The sequence below is a fragment of the Triticum aestivum genome, chromosome 2B, assembly GCF_018294505.1.
Source record: "Triticum aestivum cultivar Chinese Spring chromosome 2B, IWGSC CS RefSeq v2.1, whole genome shotgun sequence".
Classification (NCBI taxonomy): domain Eukaryota; kingdom Viridiplantae; phylum Streptophyta; class Magnoliopsida; order Poales; family Poaceae; genus Triticum; species Triticum aestivum.
In genome coordinates this window covers 207,624,185-207,641,581 of record NC_057798.1, presented here as the reverse complement: position 1 = coordinate 207,641,581, position 17,397 = coordinate 207,624,185, and the positions used below count along the sequence as shown (strand labels likewise).

The following is a 17,397-nucleotide window of genomic DNA, read 5'->3' as shown; positions in this document are numbered from 1 at the left end:
GAGCTCCTAAAAATATTGTTTTGATTTTTATCTCTGTCCAATATTTTCAGAGAGCAACATGAGCATTTTCTTGGACCCTTTTGGAGAAATTTTATTTGGGTCATTTTCAAAAATGATTCTGAGGGTTCCACCAATCCTCATTTCAAATTTAAATGAAATTTAAACATGATGCACAAATGACTAGCTAGTCTAGGTCATACCAGACTAGGGATGTGACAGATAAGGAGCATTTACCCCGATACCTTGAATTTGAAGACAACATAGTTGAGATGAATGAGGATCCATCATCTGTGCAAGCACAAGAAAAAAAGAGAGAAGGCAAGGGCAGAGAAAGCTGCAAAGATGCCAACTGCTGAAGAGGCATCTCAGATTTTCCTGAAGAGCAAGCAAGATCAGCTTGGCTACTTGATTGCCTCCACCTTGAGGATTGAGAAGGGCTTGGCCACCATGACTCAAAACCAGGAGAGCTTGGAGAGAATCATAGAGCAGAAGTTTTATGCTCTTGATGTCAAAGTTACTGAGATCCAAACTACAGTGGAGAAACTTCAGGAGGATGTGGAGGAGAAGAAGGGCAAGTCTACCACAGATGCTTTTGCTAGAGTGCCTAGAGGACAGAGATCTGTTGCAGTGCCTATTGAGCTACATCATCTGCACCAGCTATAGCTTCAGTGCCTCCAGCTCCAGCACCCACTCCACCAGCTCCAGCTACATCAAATGATGCTTTCGTCCTTGGAGTCATCTCTACACCACCTCATGAAGACCAAGCCCGAGATTCATTTAGCACTATGCATTTTTTGTGAACTTTTTGATAACTTGTTGCCAAAGGGGGAGAAAAATGTATAGATCATAGGCTTCGAGAGAGAGTGTTGCTTTTGATCTCTCTTGTTTTGGTGGTTGAACCTTTTTATTCTGTGTGTACTTGATACTTTATGCCTTTTATGAGATACTTGGATGATCATGTGTTTGATCATGTGCTATGCTACATTAATGCTTGTTGGATGATATTATCTCTTATATCCTCATATGATCATTTACTTTGCTTGGTCATGAGTGCATGTGTTTAATTATTATCATTTTGAGCGCTCCACCAAGATGTATGTGACATGGAAGAGTGACTCATGATCCTAACTCATTGTGCATTTGCAGTCCAAAGTAAATTTCAAATAGTGCACAAATTTAGGGGGAGCTCTTACTTTTCACATACTTCTCAAAGCGAAAATCTTTCAATCTTATTATTATTTGTCGAAGCTTTGATCTATATGTTGTCATCAATTACCAAAAAGGGGAGATTGAAAGTGCAGTTATCCCTGGGTGGTTTTGGTAATTCCTAACATCATATAGCTCATTGAGCTAATGCTATTTCAAGATAAATATTTCAGCAAAGCTAAATGATTGGCATGGCATGGATGAGAAAAGTGGATCCCTCAAAATTCTAAGGACAAAAGGATTGGCTCAAGCTCAAAGCACAAGACTCTACATTTTCTATTTTATTGATCCAAGATCACATTGAGTCTATAGGAAAAGCCAATACTATCAAGGAGGGATGAGGGATGCTTAATGAGGCACTTGCTCAAAATGCTTAGTGATATGCTCCAAAACCCTCAACTACTTTTTCACATCCACATATGACCGATTCTTTCTATCCGGCGCCACCGAGTTCAGATGTCATAGCCACTGCCAGAAACCCTAATCAAATCGGTCTCACCGATAGGGATCTCGATCTCACCGAGATGGGATTGTAATCTCTCTGTTTCCCTTCGTAATGTTTCAGTCCAACCGAGATGAGAGATCGGTCCCACCGATATTGCAATGCAAACTCTCTGTTTCCCTTTCGTAATGTTTCGGTCCAACCGAGATGAGCGAATCGGTCCTATCGAGTTTGTCTGACCAACCCTCTGTGTGTCCATTACCAAAATCAGTCCCATCGAGTTTGAGTTATCGGTCTCACCGAGATTACATTATGCCCTAACCCTAACCATATCGGTCCCACCGAGTTGACATGTTGGTCCCACCGAAAATCCTAACAGTCACATTATTTGCTAAATCAGTCCGACCGAGTTTGACGATTCGGTCCCACCGAGATTGGTAAGTTGTGTGTAATGGTTAGATTTTGTGTGGAGGCTATATATCCCTCCACCCACTCTTCATTCGTGGAGAGATCCATCAAAACATGCCTACACTTCCAACATACATTTTCTGAGAGAGAACCACCTACACTTGTGTTGAGGTCAAGATATTCCATTCCTACCATATGAATCTTGATCTCTAGCCTTCCCCAAGTTGCTTTCCACTCAAATCTTCTTTCCACCAAATCCAAATCCTGTGAAAGAGAGTTGAGTGTTGGGGAGACTATCATTTTAAGCACAAGAGCAAGGAGTTCATCATCAACACACCATTTGTTACTTCTTGGAGAGTGGTGTCTTCTAGATTGGCTAGGTGTCACTTGGGAGCCTCCGACAAGATTGTGGAGTTGAACCAAGGAGTTTGTAAGGGCAAGGAGATCGCCTACTTCGTGAAGATCTACCCTTAGTGAGGCAAGTCCTTCGTGGGCGACGGCCATGGTGGGATAGACAAGGTTGCTTCTTCGTGGACCCATCATGGGTGGTGCCCTCCATGGACTCGCGCAGCCGTTACCCTTCGTGGGTTGAAGTCTCCATCAACGTGGATGTATGATAGCACCACCTATTGGAACCACTACAAAAACATCTATGTCTCCAATTGTGTTTGCCTTCTCAAACTCCTCCCCTTTACCTTCATACGCAATTGCTTTACATTCCGCTGCTATACTCTTAGAATTGCATGTGTAGGTTGATTGCTTGACTAGTGCTAAGTTGCTAAAATCTGCCAAGAACTAAAATTGGGAAAAGGCAAGTTTTTTATTTGGTCAAGTAGTCTAATCACCCCCCCCCCTCTAGACATACTTTCGATCCTACATAAACCGGTCACATTTTCTCGACCCCAAATATGGGGCGGATATGGGGGCACCCGGGCGCGCCTGATACGTCTCCAACTTATCTATATTTTTGATTGTTCCATGCTATTATATTACCCGTTTTGGATGTTTATGGGCTTTAATTTACACTTTTATATCATTTTTGGGACTAACCTACTAACCGGAGGCCCAGCCCGAATTGTTGTTTTTTTGCCTATTTCAGTGTTTCGAAGAAAAGGAATATCGAACGGAGTCCAAACGGAATGAAACCTTCGGGAGCGATCTTTTCGGAACAAACGCAATCCAGGAGACTTGGAGTAGACGTCAAGCTGCAGACGAGGCGGCCACGAGGGTGCCCAGCGCGCCCCCACCCTCATGGGCCCCTCGTTGCTCCACCGATGTACTTTCTTCGCCTATATATATTCCTGTACCCTAAAAACATCGAGGAGCACCACGATAACCTAATTCCAACTCTGCAACCTTCTGTATCCACGAGATCCCATCTTGGAGCCTTCACCGGCGCTCCGCCGGAGGGGGAATCGACCACGGAGGGCCTCTACATCATCTTGAAGGCCTCTCCAATGAGTTATGAGTAGTTTACCACAGACCTTCGGGTGCATAGTTATTAGCTAGATGGCTTCTTCTCTCTGTGTGAATCTCAATACAAAGTTCTGCTCGATCTTCTTGGAGATCTATTCGATGTAACTCTTTTTGCGGTGTGTTTATCGAGATCCGATGAATTGTGGGTTTATTGTCAAGTTTATCTATGAGAAATAATTGAATCTTCTCTGAATTCTTTTATGTATGATTGGTTATCTTTGCAAGTCTCTTTGAATTATCAGTTTGGTTTGGCCTACTAGATTGATCTTTCTTGCAATGGGAGAAGTGCTTAGCTTTGGGTTCAATCTTGCGGTGTCCTTTCCCAGTGACAGCAGGGGCAGCAAGGCACGTATTGTATTGTTGCCATCAAGGATAAAAAGATGGGGTTTATGTCATATTGCATGAGTTTATCCCTCTACATCATGTCATCTTTCTTAATGCGTTACTCTGTTCTTATGAACTTAATACTCTAGATGGAGGCAGGAGTCGGTCGATGTGTGGAGTAATAGTAGTAGATGCAGGCAGGAGTCGGTCTACTTGTCACGGACGTGATGGTTTTATACATGATCATGCCTAGATAATCTCATAACTATGCGCTTTTCTATCAATTGCTCGACAGTAATTTATTCACCCACCATAATACTTATGCTATCTTGAAAGAAGCCACTAGTGAAACCTATGGCCCCCGGGTCTATCTTTTATCATATAAGTTTCCCATCTACTTTTATTTGCATCTTTTACTTTTCAATCTATATCATAAAAATACGAAAAATATTTATCGTATCTTATTATCTCTATCAGATCTCACTTTTGCAAGTTACCGTGAAGGGATTGAAAACCCCTTTATCGCGTTGGTTGTGAGGTTCTTGTTTGTTTGTGTAGGTGCGTGGGACTTTTGAGGAGCCTCCTACTGGATTAATACCTTGGTTCTCAAAAACTGAGGGAAATACTTACGCTACTTTACTGCATCACCCTTTCCTCCTCAAGGGAAAACCAACGTAGTGCTCAAAAGGTAGCAAAAGGATTTCTGGCGCCGTTGCCGAGGAGGTCTTTGCTCAAGTCAAGACATAGCAAGTACCCATCACAAACTCATCTCCCTCGCATTACATTATTTGCCATTTGCCTCTCGTTTTCCTCTCCCCCACTTCACCCTTGCCGTTTTGTTCGCCCTCCTTCCATTTGATCTTATGTTACCATGTACCTTCTTTTTGCTTGCATCTCCGCTTGCCAATCTTTTTAAGAGATCCAATTATGATGAACCAAAACCTAGTGATTTGAGTGCACTAGATTATCTTTATGAGGTTTTGCTTGAGATTCGTGAATCTGAAAATTGTGATGAAGAAATTTATGAAGAGATTCACGATAGCTCCTTGAATAAAAAGCATGATTGCAATGATTTTATTTTAAATTCTCTTGATGTCAGTTGTGCTAATAATATCCAAAACCCTAAGCTTGGGGATGCTAGTTTTGCTATGTCTACTAATTGTTGCAATGATCATGATTGGGGTGACTCTTCTTATGGTCTTGAAAATTTATTTAAGCCCCAGGATGAATATGAGATTGATAATAGTGTTTGCAATAATATTGAAAGTGGGTTTGGAAGAGTGTCAACTTTAGATCCCATATATTTCGAGAATGTTCAATCTTATGGTATTTTTAATAAAAGTGGGATTGGAGAGGTCATGACTTTAGTTAATGATAATCCCACTATTTTGGAAGAGTGTCAACTTCACATGCATGTGGATCATGTTGAGAATATGTTATGTGATAGCTATTTTATTGAATTTGCCTATGATCCTACATGTAATTATTATGAGAGAGGAAAATATGGCCGTAGAAATTTTTATCTTACTAAATTACCTCTTGTCATGTTGAGATTGCTATAATCTCTTTCTTCTTCCTTGCATATGCTAGTTTTTGCTTGCCTTGCAAATTTGTTTTCTTATAATATGCCTATGCATAGGAAGTATGTTAGACTTAGATGTGTTTGTCATGTGTTTCATGATGCTCTCTTTGCGCTTCAATTCTTGTCTTTCATGTGAGCATCATTAAAATTATCAATGCCTAGCTAAAAGGCTTTAAAGAAAAGCGCTTGTTGGGAGACAACCCAATATTTTCCTTTGCTATTATTAAATAAATAATTCATCTGGATTCAGTTTAGATGTGATTTTATGTTTTAATTAGTGTTTGTGCCAAGTAGAACCTATAGTATAACCTACGGTGGTAGTTAATTTGATTCTGCTGAAAAACAGAAACTTTTGCACGCACGAAAATAATTTTAGTAAATCAGAGAAATGTGCTTTTGCATTGATTATTTTTTGCTGTAGATCAATAGACAAATTTCCCAGGACTTCCTATTTTGTTAGGAGTTTTAGAGTTCCAGAAGTACTCAAAAGTTACAGATTGCTACAGACTGTTCTGTTTTTGACAGATTCTATTTTTCGTGTGTTGTTTGATTATTTTGATGCATCTGTGGCTAGTATCGGGGGGTATGAACCATAGAGAAGTTGGAATACAGTAGGTTTAACACCAATAAAAATAAAGAATGAGTTCATTACAATACCTTATGTGGTGGTTTTTCTTTCTTGCACTAACGGAGCTTATGAGATTTCCTGTTGAGTTTTGTGTTGTGAAGTTTTCAAGTTTTGGGTAAAGATTTGATGGACTATGGAATAAGGAGTGGCAAGAGGCTAAGCTTGGGGATGCCCATGGCACCCCAAGATATTCAAGGATAACCAAAAGCCTAAGCTTGGGGATGCCCCGGAAGGCATCCCCTCTTTCGTCTTCATTTATCGGTAACTTTACTTGGAGCTATACTTTTATTCACCACATGATATGTGTTTTGCTTGGAGAGTCTGGTATGATATTAGTCTTTGCTTTTTAGATTACCACAATCATCCTTGCTGTACACACCTTTTGGGAAAACCCCACATGATTTGGAATTTATTAGAATACTCTATGTGCTTCACTTATATCTTTTGAGCTAGATAGTTTTGCACTAGTGCTTCACTTATACTTTTTAGAGCACGGCGGTGGCTTGATTTTGTATAAACTGTTGATCTATCATGATTCACTTATATTATTTTGAGAGTCTTTTAGAACAACATGGTATTTTCTATGGTTATAAAATTGGTCCTAGAATGATGGGCATCCAAGTTGGGTATAATAAAAAACTATCATAGTAAGTGAATTGGATGCTATGATCAATTTGATGCTTGATAATTGTTTTGAGATATAGAGGTGGTGATATTAGAGTCATGCTAGTTGGGTGATTGTGAATTTAAATAATACTTGTGTTGAAGTTGGCAAGTCCCGTAGCATGCACGGTATGGTAAAAGTTGTGTAACAAATTTATTGCATAGAGTGCTCTTTTGATTGCCTTCCCTTGAGTGGAGGTCGGGGGCGCGCGATGGTTAACTCCTACCAACCTCCACCCTAGGAGCATGCGTAGTAGTACTTTTCTTCAAGGGCTAATAAAACTTTTGCAATAAGTATATGAGTTCTTTATGACTAATGTGAGTCCATGGATTATATGCACTTTTACCTTTCCATCATTGCTAGCCTCTTCGGTACCGTGCATTGCCCTTTCTCACCTTGAGATTTGGTGCAAACTTCGCCGGTGCATCCAAACCCCGTGATATGATACGCTCTATCACACATAAACCTCCTTATATCTTTCTCAAAACAGCCACCATACCTACCTATCATGGCATTTCCATAGCCATTCCGAGATATATTGCCATGCAACTTTCCACCGTTCCATTTATCATGACACGCATCATCATTGCCGTATTGCCTTGCATGATCATGTAGTTGACATCGTATTTGTGGCAAATCCACTATGCATAATTTTTCATACATGTCACTCTTGATTCATTGTCCATCCCGGTACACCACCGGAGGCATTCATATAGAGTCATATCTTGTTCTAGTTTTGAGTTGTAACTCATGAGTTATAAATAAATAGAAGTGTGATGATCATCATTATTAGAGCATTGTCCCCAAATAAAAAAAGGCCAAAAAGAAAAAAAGAAAGGCCAAAGAAAAAAAGGCCAAAAAAGAGAAAAAGAAATTTAAAAAAGGGGCAATGTTACTATCCTTTTCCACACTTATGCTTCAAAGTAGCACCATGTTCTTCATATAGAAAGTCTCTTATGTTGTCACTTTCATATACTAGTGGGAATTTTTCACTATAGAACTTGGCTTGTATATTCCTACGATGGGCTTCCTCAAAATGCCCTAGGTCTTCGTGAGCAAGCAAGTTGGATGCACACCCACTTAGTTTCTTTTTGTTGAGCTTTCATACATTTATAGCTCTAGTGCATCTGTTGCATGGCAATCCCTACTCCTCATATTGACATCAATTGATGGGCATCTCCATAGCCCATTGATTAGCCTCATCAATGTGCTACCTTCTCCTTTTTTCTCTTCTCCACACAACCTCCATCATCATATTCTATTCCACCCATAGTGCTATATCCATGGCTCACGCTCATGTATTGCGTGAGAGTTGAAAAAAGCTGAAGCGCGTTAAAAAGTATGAACCAATTGCTTGGATGAAACCGGGGTTGTTCTTGATCGGAGTATTTTGTGTGATGAAAATGAAGCATGGCCTAACTATATGATTTTGTAGGGATGAACCTTCTAATGCCATGTTATTTTGAGAAGACATGATTGCTTAGTTAGTATGCTTGAAGTATTACTATTTATTATGTCAATATGAACTTTTATTTTGAATCATTTGGATCTGAACATTCATACCACAATAAATAAAATTACATTAAGAATTATGCTAGGTACCATTCCACATCAAAAATTCTGTTTTTATCATTTACCTACTCGAGGACGAGGAGGAATTAAGCTTGGGGATGCTTGATACGTCTCCAACGTATTTATAATTTTTGATTGTTCCATGCTATTATATTACCCATTTTGGATGTTTATGGGCTTTACTTTACACTTTTATATCATTTTTGGGACTAACCTACTAAGCGGAGGCCCAGCCCGAATTGTTGTTTTTTTGCCTATTTCTGTGTTTCGAAGAAAAGGAATACAAACGGAGTCCAAACAGAATGAAACCTTTGGGAGCGATCTTTTCGGAACAAACGCAATCTAGGAGACTTGGAGTGGACGTCAAGCTGCAGACGAGGCGGCCACGAGGGTGCCCGGCGCGCCCCCTAGGGGTGGGCGCGCCCCCCACCCTCGTGGGCCCCTTGTTGCTCCACCGATGTACTTACTTCTCCTATATATACTCCCGTACCCTGAAAACATCGAGGAGCACCACAAAAACCTAATTCCACCGCCGCAACCTTCTGTATCCGTGAGATCCCATCTTGGAGCCTTCGCCGGCGCTCCGCCGGAGGGGGAATCGACCATGGAGGGCCTCTACATCATCTCCAAGGCCTCACTGGTGAGTTGTGAGTAGTTTAGCACAGACCTTCGGGTCCATAGTTATTAGCTAGATGGCTTCTTCTCTCTCTTTGAATCTCAATACAAAGTTCTCCTCGATCTTCTTGAAGATTTATTTGATGTAACTCTTTTTGCGGTGTGTTTGTCGAGATCTGATGAATTGTGGGTTTATGATCAAGTTTATCTATGAGAAATAATTGAATCTTCTCTAAATTCTTTTATGTATGATTGGTTATCTTTGCAAGTCTCTTCGAATTATCAGTTTGGTTTGGCCTACTAGATTGATCTTTCTTGCAATGGGAGAAGTGCTTAGCTTTGGGTTCAATCTTGCGGTGTCCTTTCTCAGTAACAGCGGGGCAGCAAGGCACGTATTGTAGTGTTGCCATCAAGGATAAAAAGATGAGGTTTATGTCATATTGTCTGAGTTTATCGCTCTACATCATGTCATCTTTCTTAATGCGTTACTCTGTTCTTATGAACTTAATACTCTAGATGCAGGCAGGAGTTGGTCGATATGTGGAGTAATAGTAGTAGATGCAGGCAGGAGTCGGTCTACTTGTCATGGACGTGATGCCTATATACATGATCAAGCCTAGATAATCTCATAACTATGCGCTTTTCTATCAATTGCTCGACAGTAATTTGTTCATCCACCATAATACTTATGCTATCTTGAGAGAAGCCACTAGTGAAACCTATGGCCCTCGGGTCTATCTTTTATCATATAAGTTTCCCATCTACTTTTATTTGCATCTTTACTTTTCAATCTATATCATAAAAATACCAAAAATATTTAGCTTATCTTATTATCTCTATCAGATCTCACTTTCGCAAGTTACCGTGAAGGGATTGATAACCCCTTTATCGTGTTGGTTGCGAGGTTCTTGTTTGTTTGTATAGGTGCGTGGGACTTTTGAGGAGCCTCCTACTGGATTGATACCTTGGTTCTCAAAAACTGTGGGAAATACTTACGCTACTTTATTGCATCACCCTTTCCACTTCAAGGGAAAACCAACGCAGTGCTCAAGAGGTAGCAACACCAACCACGTCGGACCCGGCCCATGCTGGCCCACCCAACCCCACTTATATTCGTCCCCATCCGCTCGCCGGAGCAAACCCTAGCCACTACACTCCACTTCCCTCCACTCCCCTCCGCCACTTTAAGCTCACCTCCAGCGGTTTTCGGCCTTCTCCGCCATGGCAGGCAGCAGATCAGACTCCGACCAGTCCAGATCCATCGACTGGGGTGTCATCCCGTGTGGGTTGAAGGAAGCAATGACAGTCCGCACTGCACTCCGCCGCTCCCGGGAGGACAGCGCCCGGCCGACGGACGGATCCGTCCGCCGCGACACCGTAGCGTCGGCTCATCGGGCGCTTGCGTCCTCTGGTGTTGGATCCTCGCGGCCCCAGCAGTGGGAACACCTCTCCTTCCATCACCGGCCGGGCAGACTATGAGTCCCATCGGGAAAGGGCGGCCCGATGTGGGAAGGAGAGGATAAGGGCCGCCGAGGCTCGTATCACGGCGGAGGTAGCCGATGCGGTGACGTGGGCGGGCGCAGAGGAGGAAGCCATCCGCGCCTGCATTGTGAAGAAATGGCAGCAGAGGAACATGTGCGCCCTCGCTCGAGAGCAGAATCGAGTGGTCTGTGCCATGGCTGGACTGCCACCGAAGGAGGAAAAGGAGGACAGCGATGGCGAGGACAGCTCCAGCGACGAGTAGATCCGGCTTGATCCGTACTTCTTCGACCGGTACTTCAGTGAGAAGGACGGCAAGGGCGCCGGGATGGGCAAGGGTAGCCGTGGATGAACTCCACCATAGCCAAACATGCCAAATTTTTGTAGTCCAATGGCATGTTAGTTAGTAGCGATGGAGTAGCCGGATGATGTGTATACATCGACGTAATTGCATGAGTTTGTATGGATTTAAGATATGGTAATTGAGGTGTCCGGGTGTGAATTACATTATTCGAGGGGTACCCGGTCAGTGCCTACGAACGTGCCCAAACTCGTCCACGGGCGTTTGAGGGGTCCAGATTTGCCAAGTCCGGTTATAGACGCTCTTAGGGATGCTGTTGGAGATGCTCTAACCAGTGCTAACCGTATAGTCACTACGTATCTTTTCTCTCCATTTCATGCTAACACGGATCTGTATTTCATCGGAGACCCTACGAAGCCGACTCCCAAACACATGAGCCACGAAGGTGAGTGGGAGAGGAGAGCGGCCATGAATAGACGATGATTGTCGTAGCAGCAGCGTAAGTGCTGACTCGACGACGCTGCGAGGAAAGGGGATGGGCCGCGGCTGTGGCAGTGGACAGCGACCTTGCAGATGAAGGGCAGCCAGGGAAGCGCGGTGAGTGGGTCGGGTCGGCGCAATAATAATTTCGCGTGAGAAAAGGAGGGAAAGGTAAAGATCGCGCGGGGCCCCGTGAGGCACGTCAGGAGCAGGCCACTGGCCGGCCGGCCGGCCAGTCCAAGGCCACCTTCTTTTGTTAGATTCCACCAGCGCCCGCCCGGAGATTCGCTTCCACCACCATTCCCATTCCCATCCATCCATCCATCCATCCATCTCGCGCCCCGCACACTCGCTCGCTCGCTCGCCATCGGCGGATCGCCAAGCCCACGCGATAACGACCCGCGCGGCGGCCTGATCTTGTTCATCACCTTTCCATTCCTCGCTCGCGCTGCCGCTCTCTCTTCCTTGTAGCTTTTCGCGCGATCCGTCGTCGATCTCGTACCGTATCTAGCTCTGGGTGGCAGGGGGCATGTACGCCCATGCCTCGCGCCGGCACTTGCATGGAAGTGGTTGGTGGATACTCGTTCCCACCACTGTAAAACACAGGCGCATACATATGTTGTTCTGCACTGCACACATGAAATATTGCCAGTGAACTGCTGACCAGAGCCCATTTCTGTTGGATTATACTCCCTATGATGTTTTCTGTTCTCTCTCTCTCTCTCTCTCTCTCTCTCTCTCTCTCTCTCTCTCTCTCTTTGGTTTGATTTGGTTTGCACTACCACTAGTTCTTCCCACGAGTTGCGTGCTCTAATCAACAGGCCGGTGTTTAACTTGCTTGTGAAATTATACAGAATAAACAATAAGCCCCAGCGTAAGTACGTAACCGGCGGGGAGGTGTGTACGTCAAGACTGAAACGTCAAAATAATGGATCCATCGGTTCTGCAAGAAGATCAGGAAAAGCCTGAGTGTGCAAACTATGATTTGTCTGCAAACGGCTCTGAACTAATGATATCACCCCATCACCTAATCCTCTGAGATCGACATTCCTCGTGCTTCTCTCTCTCGCTTTTATCCTACTCCTCCTCCTGACTTATTTTCATAATTCCGCCTAGTGTTGCATCGTCACTCCGCACTACGTTGCAAACCCGGAACAACTCTTGATCTTGTCTTCTACGTAGCATCAAGCTTATAAGTTATTTAACAGATTCAGTGGTGCGTGGGAAGTAATTATCTGTCAACCACAGGCCGGCCCTTTCTTCCCAAAACATGTCAAACGGTCTTACTAGCTTGGGATAGACACAACAAAATTTTATCCGGCTTCTTGGACCAAAGACAACGACAACAAATCATTATAGCATCAGCTGATGCTCTGTACCATTTCACCAGATATTGTCTTCTAGAAAAAACAACATACACAGGGCCATTTGTCACTCTCAATCTCAATGAAACTCCAACACGTATTATTATAATTAAGGTCTATGCAGCAGAAGCTGCCTGGATGAGCGGTATTTGGCTCTAGCTTAGTTTGTATCAGCCAGAGATCTCTCAAAGATCCCTTTGAACATTGACCTAATGCCACTCTTTTTGGATCAGGTAAAGTAAGGGTTATGCTAACTGAAAACGGGATATGCGAGCAGAAAAAAGAAAGAAAGGGTTTAACGAGATCATTCCTGAAACAAATAGAAACTAGCACGTACGTATATATGGTCTAGCAAAGCTTTAGTGGTTCATGTTTGATGACCAAAAGTAGTAGGCCGTGCAAGTGTCTGTCCTAAACTTCCCGTCAAGAAGACAAGAACTGACATCCCAACAAGACAAGAAACATGTAAATGTAAATCATGAATCGATAATGCAAACCTAGCTAGCTAGCTATAGCTATAGGGGTTCCGGCCGTATGACAGAAGCATGCACGTAAGTTTGCTCCAAAAGGAAGAAGAATTTGTTAACCTTACAGGACGATCGAAACACAAAAGCAAAGAGCAAAGAAATTAAGGAAACAAATCAAATCATGGCGTACGCCAAGAACTTGTGGCGAACGATGATGATAAAAATCGATGCGAGTCTAAGAGCTAAAGCTATGATCACCCACCTCCTCGATCACCTGCAACATACGTACGTGAGCCATCCATTAATGTCTGTCGCCTCCTACGCTTGCTTGCGCCGCTTCAAAACCCTACATGCGCGTACCGTTGATCTGAGGACCCAATGCATGGCATGGATGGATGCATCCAGTCGTCGCACGTGCATTGCTGACTTCGCTCCATCTCCACCGATCATGGCCTCCACGCGCTTGCCCACACCAGAGGCTGCTCCTTCCACGCCAGGAACACGCCGGCTCCGGCCGCCGAGTCATCCGTGCCGGCCTCCCGCATCGACCAGCCCTCCCGATACCGGCGCAGAAGTGACCGCACGTCGTCGGCTACGTCCTCGCTGAATGGCACCGGTGAGAACCCGGCCGACCGCAACCGCCGTGCCCATGCCGCCGCCGTCTCCCGCCGCTCCATGGACTCCGACGCTGGGCACGAGACCAGGTCAACAATGGCACGCCCTGCTCCCCTCTCCAATGCCAGCCTCTCGTTGCTGGTCTTGGGGAAGCTCTCCTCTAGCGAGTCCATGTAAGCCGAGAAGAACCGCAAGCCCTCGCCGAACACCTTCAAGAATGCCGCCTCCGTGTCGCCGCCTTCGTCGGACGCGTCGGGGTCGGTCGCCACCAGGTCTGCCTCCTCCTCGACCACGGTGACGACCCGAGGTTCGAGGCGGCGGAGGGACGCGGCGAAAGCGCCGCGCCGGCGGGCACCGCCCGGCACCACGCCGCGCAGCGAGTTCATGCAGTTGACGGCGATGCCGGTCGTGGCGCCGCCCCCACGCAGGTCGAGCGAGTCGAGGTCGAGCTCCGCAAGGTCCCCGGAGTGGTGCACGGCGCGGAAGCGGAAGGGCACGCCCATCAGCCGCGCGAACTTCTCCATGCGCTGCCCGATCTCCCGCATCACGCGCTGCACGGCGGACGTCGGAGCCGACGGCGCGGCCGACACGACGGTGGTGATGGACAGGTGCGGCGTGTCGTCGGGGGACCGGGTGGCCAGGGCCTCGAGCAGCGTCGGCCACTGCGTGCAGAAGGTGTTGCTCAGGTCGAGGATGTGAAACCTCTGCGGCTCCGACGACGCGGCCGCGGCCTCCAAGAAAGATTCCAGTATGGCGCCGTTGGCGGCCACGTGCCCGAACGACGACCAGGGGCTGAGCTCCTGGAAGCGCAGCGCGGTGCGGCGCGTGGAGTCGAAGGACGTGTTCCGGTCGGTCGCCGCCGCGAGCGTGCGCAGCGTCCTGGGGCCGGACGCCGTGAGCCGCGCGAAGAGACCCTGCAGGAAGTAGGACGCAAGCTTCTGCTCCACGTCCCCGTACGGGGACGCCAGCTCGTTGAGCATCCACATCAGCTGCTGCACGCGCTGGCTCTCGCGCGTCGCAACCGCGCGCGCGCACTCCATGAGCAGCTGGCTGGCCCACCTCCCGCCGCCACCTCCCCCCACCGCGGCCGATGACGCTGTGCCCCCGGCGCCGGACGACGACGCCGGGGACGAGAAGTCGAGGTTGAGGTCCGGCGGGAAGGACAGGTCGGCCGCCTCGAAGAGCGCGTGGCCCGCCCCGCCAGCCGTGGACGAGGTGGAGAGCGGGGGCGTGGGCGCAGTGGGCGTGGCGGACGACGTGGGCGGATGGGCCGCCCCGCCATGCGAGTGGAAGTGCTGCCTCGACGAGGACGAGGAAGAGAAGTCTTCATCCATGTAGAGGTGGTGCTGGTGGGCGTTGCCACCGCATTCTTCTTGGTACGGCTCCAGGTAGTAGGACTGCTGCGGCTGCTGCTGCTGGCTGTAGTAGTACTGCCCGCCGCCGCCGCCGCCGCCGCTGCTGGAGCTGTGGTGGTAGTAGTTGTAGGAGGCGTTGGTCTGGTGGGAAGACGACCTGGAGCCGCTGGAGGTGGTGCTCCTGGAGTTGTACGACGCCGATTGCTGCTGCTGCTGCTGCTGCTCGGAGGCTTGGAGGCTAACCAACCTAAACAGCGTATCCATGTAAGCTACGGCGAGGGGGCAACATGAGGGTTACCGCACCGTGGCGCCGAGGGATTTTAATGGCCGGCGAGCTGCACCTGCACGTACTCCTACGTAGGGATCAGCTGGCCAGCGCTAGCCTGTGCGCCTATGCGAATTGTTAGTTAGCTAGGCTATGCGGTGTGGTGTGGTGCGGTGATGTGTATTCTTTTGAGTGGGAGAAAAGCTGGAGCGCCCCTGCGCGACGCGCTCGCTTTCCTCCTCTCCGCAGTTCCACTTGTATCTTTTGCGGCGAGATCGATGGTATTCCGCCTCGCTTTTGGCCGGATCGATGAGGAGGCTGGAGAGAGAGAGAGAGGTAATATGGTGATATGTGCTATCGCTCGACCATATTATTGGGGAGATTCTTCTCTCGAGTTTAATCTACCACTGGCCGGGGGGCAGCGCCGGGTGTGGTTCAGTGGATGTGGGTGCCTTTTGCCTTTGCTTTTTCTCAATCTCGATCTTACGGCCTACTAACCTATAGCTTTGCCGTGTTGTAGGGCTTTCTGTTGGCTTCTGCTAACGAACCCTGCTCAACACACACTGTCACGGTTGTCACGTTTCCGTTGTGACAATGTGCACATGCAGAAGGATGGGTTTGATCCACTTTGACTGCTCCATTCCACATGGGCAATCTCGATCGCAATAGCTGTTGTTAAGTTGCCTGAAAATCGGAGAGGTCGTAGGAAAGTTTTTTTTTGAGATGGTAATAGGAAAGGTGCTAGCAATCAGTCGATGGAGAAAACGATATGTCATTTGATTCATATGATAGGAATTCTGTTTTTCAATAGGTCTAAGCTAATGCCTTTTTTTCCTTTTAAAATGTGAAGGATACATAGGAAACCAATCCTACGTAGGAATAGGAATCCATTCATACAAACCACAGAGTTCTAAAAAAATTATACGAACCATATAACCTATATAATTCCTACAAAATTACTATACAAACCAAGGAGGCCCAAGTCGATATTTCTAGAAAAGGGAAATGGAGGCGAGGCAGAGCTCCGAGACCAAGCCGGAGGCAGCGATGGCAGTGCTCGCTGCCGCGTCGTTGACGTAGGCCAGGACAACGACTTGACCAATGCGGGTGGGTGGTGGAGGGCTTTTAGATACGATCGCTGTTAGGATTAACTACAAGAACCCTTTCACAAAATCTAACACCAAAAACTTTGGAGAATTGTGAGATTAGTTTCTAATCGGTTCCTAAAACAAGAATCTACATGAACCCTAAAAGACAATTTGAATCTCGGTGCTTCTTGTGTTGTGCATCCATATGAACATGCACCTCATAGTTACATATGGTACATTCATCTGGGTTATTGGTCTCCTTCGTATTTCGTGCCAAATTGCCCGTAAATTTTACTAACAAAATATAAGTTGGTATGCCACAAAATTAATATTGTTGGATTTATATCCAATAGAGGTTTTCAATGATACTATTTTTTATATATACGTTATTTTTTGGTAGTTAAAAGTTTGGCCCAAAATACAAGGGGGCTAATAAATCAGGACGGGGAAGTACCACATAGCTTAAACTTTATAATTAACTATGTTGCGTAATTAAACTTCAAGTTGTCGTTAACAGAAGCTTGCAAGTTCTTGCTTTGAGCTACCCGTTGAACAACATAGGTCCAACAGAATATATTCTATAATTTTAGCTTATCTAAACCCATCTCAAACTAAACATTTCCTAAACTCGACTGAAGTAAAACCTAAACTATGGATTGAGAAACTCGCTTAGGTTAAACTTCTGCCCGATGATGACCTAGGCCTAGATGTCGGTGTCCCGTGTCGTCGCCGCGCATTTGCCTCCTCCCCTCCCACCGTTGTGTCCTCGTCAGCGGCCAAGTTGTCTCGTGGCTCGTCCCAAGCGTTGATGTAGTCGGTGCGGACCATGATGTGCGTGGGGCGGTGCTCACGGAGTATGCAACCTTGCACTCCTCCATGGAGTGCTCCTAGTTGGCCATGCTCCTAGGTGGCAACGTGCACACGGTAAGCGCGCTCACTCCCATAATAGCCTTTGGACTCTTCTACTAGGTGCTACCGTCGGCAGCGCGCTCTTCAGTTGCACGGAGCGAGTCCGCGCCCGAGTTCAAGAGGACGACATTGTCCTTCATGACCTTATCGTCCTCCT

The 17,397-nt window shown here is 46.3% G+C and overlaps 1 protein-coding gene across 1 annotated transcript; it reads right to left on the bottom strand.

Annotated features, from left to right (window-relative positions):
- Nucleotides 1–13,011: 13,011 nt before the first annotated feature.
- Nucleotides 13,012–15,558, bottom strand: LOC123044387 (protein SHORT-ROOT 1). The gene has a single exon (XM_044467116.1). It carries the CDS (start codon nt 15,240–15,242, stop codon nt 13,455–13,457), a length of 1,788 nt encoding a protein of 595 aa, XP_044323051.1. The 5' UTR covers nt 15,243–15,558; the 3' UTR covers nt 13,012–13,454.
- Between the last annotated feature and the right edge of the window lie 1,839 nt (nt 15,559–17,397).

Excerpts from the sequence above, each read along its gene's own strand:
- LOC123044387 (XM_044467116.1), bottom strand. The coding sequence starts at position 15,242 with ATGGATACGCTGTTTAGGTTGGTTAGCCTCCAAGCCTCCGAGCAGCAG.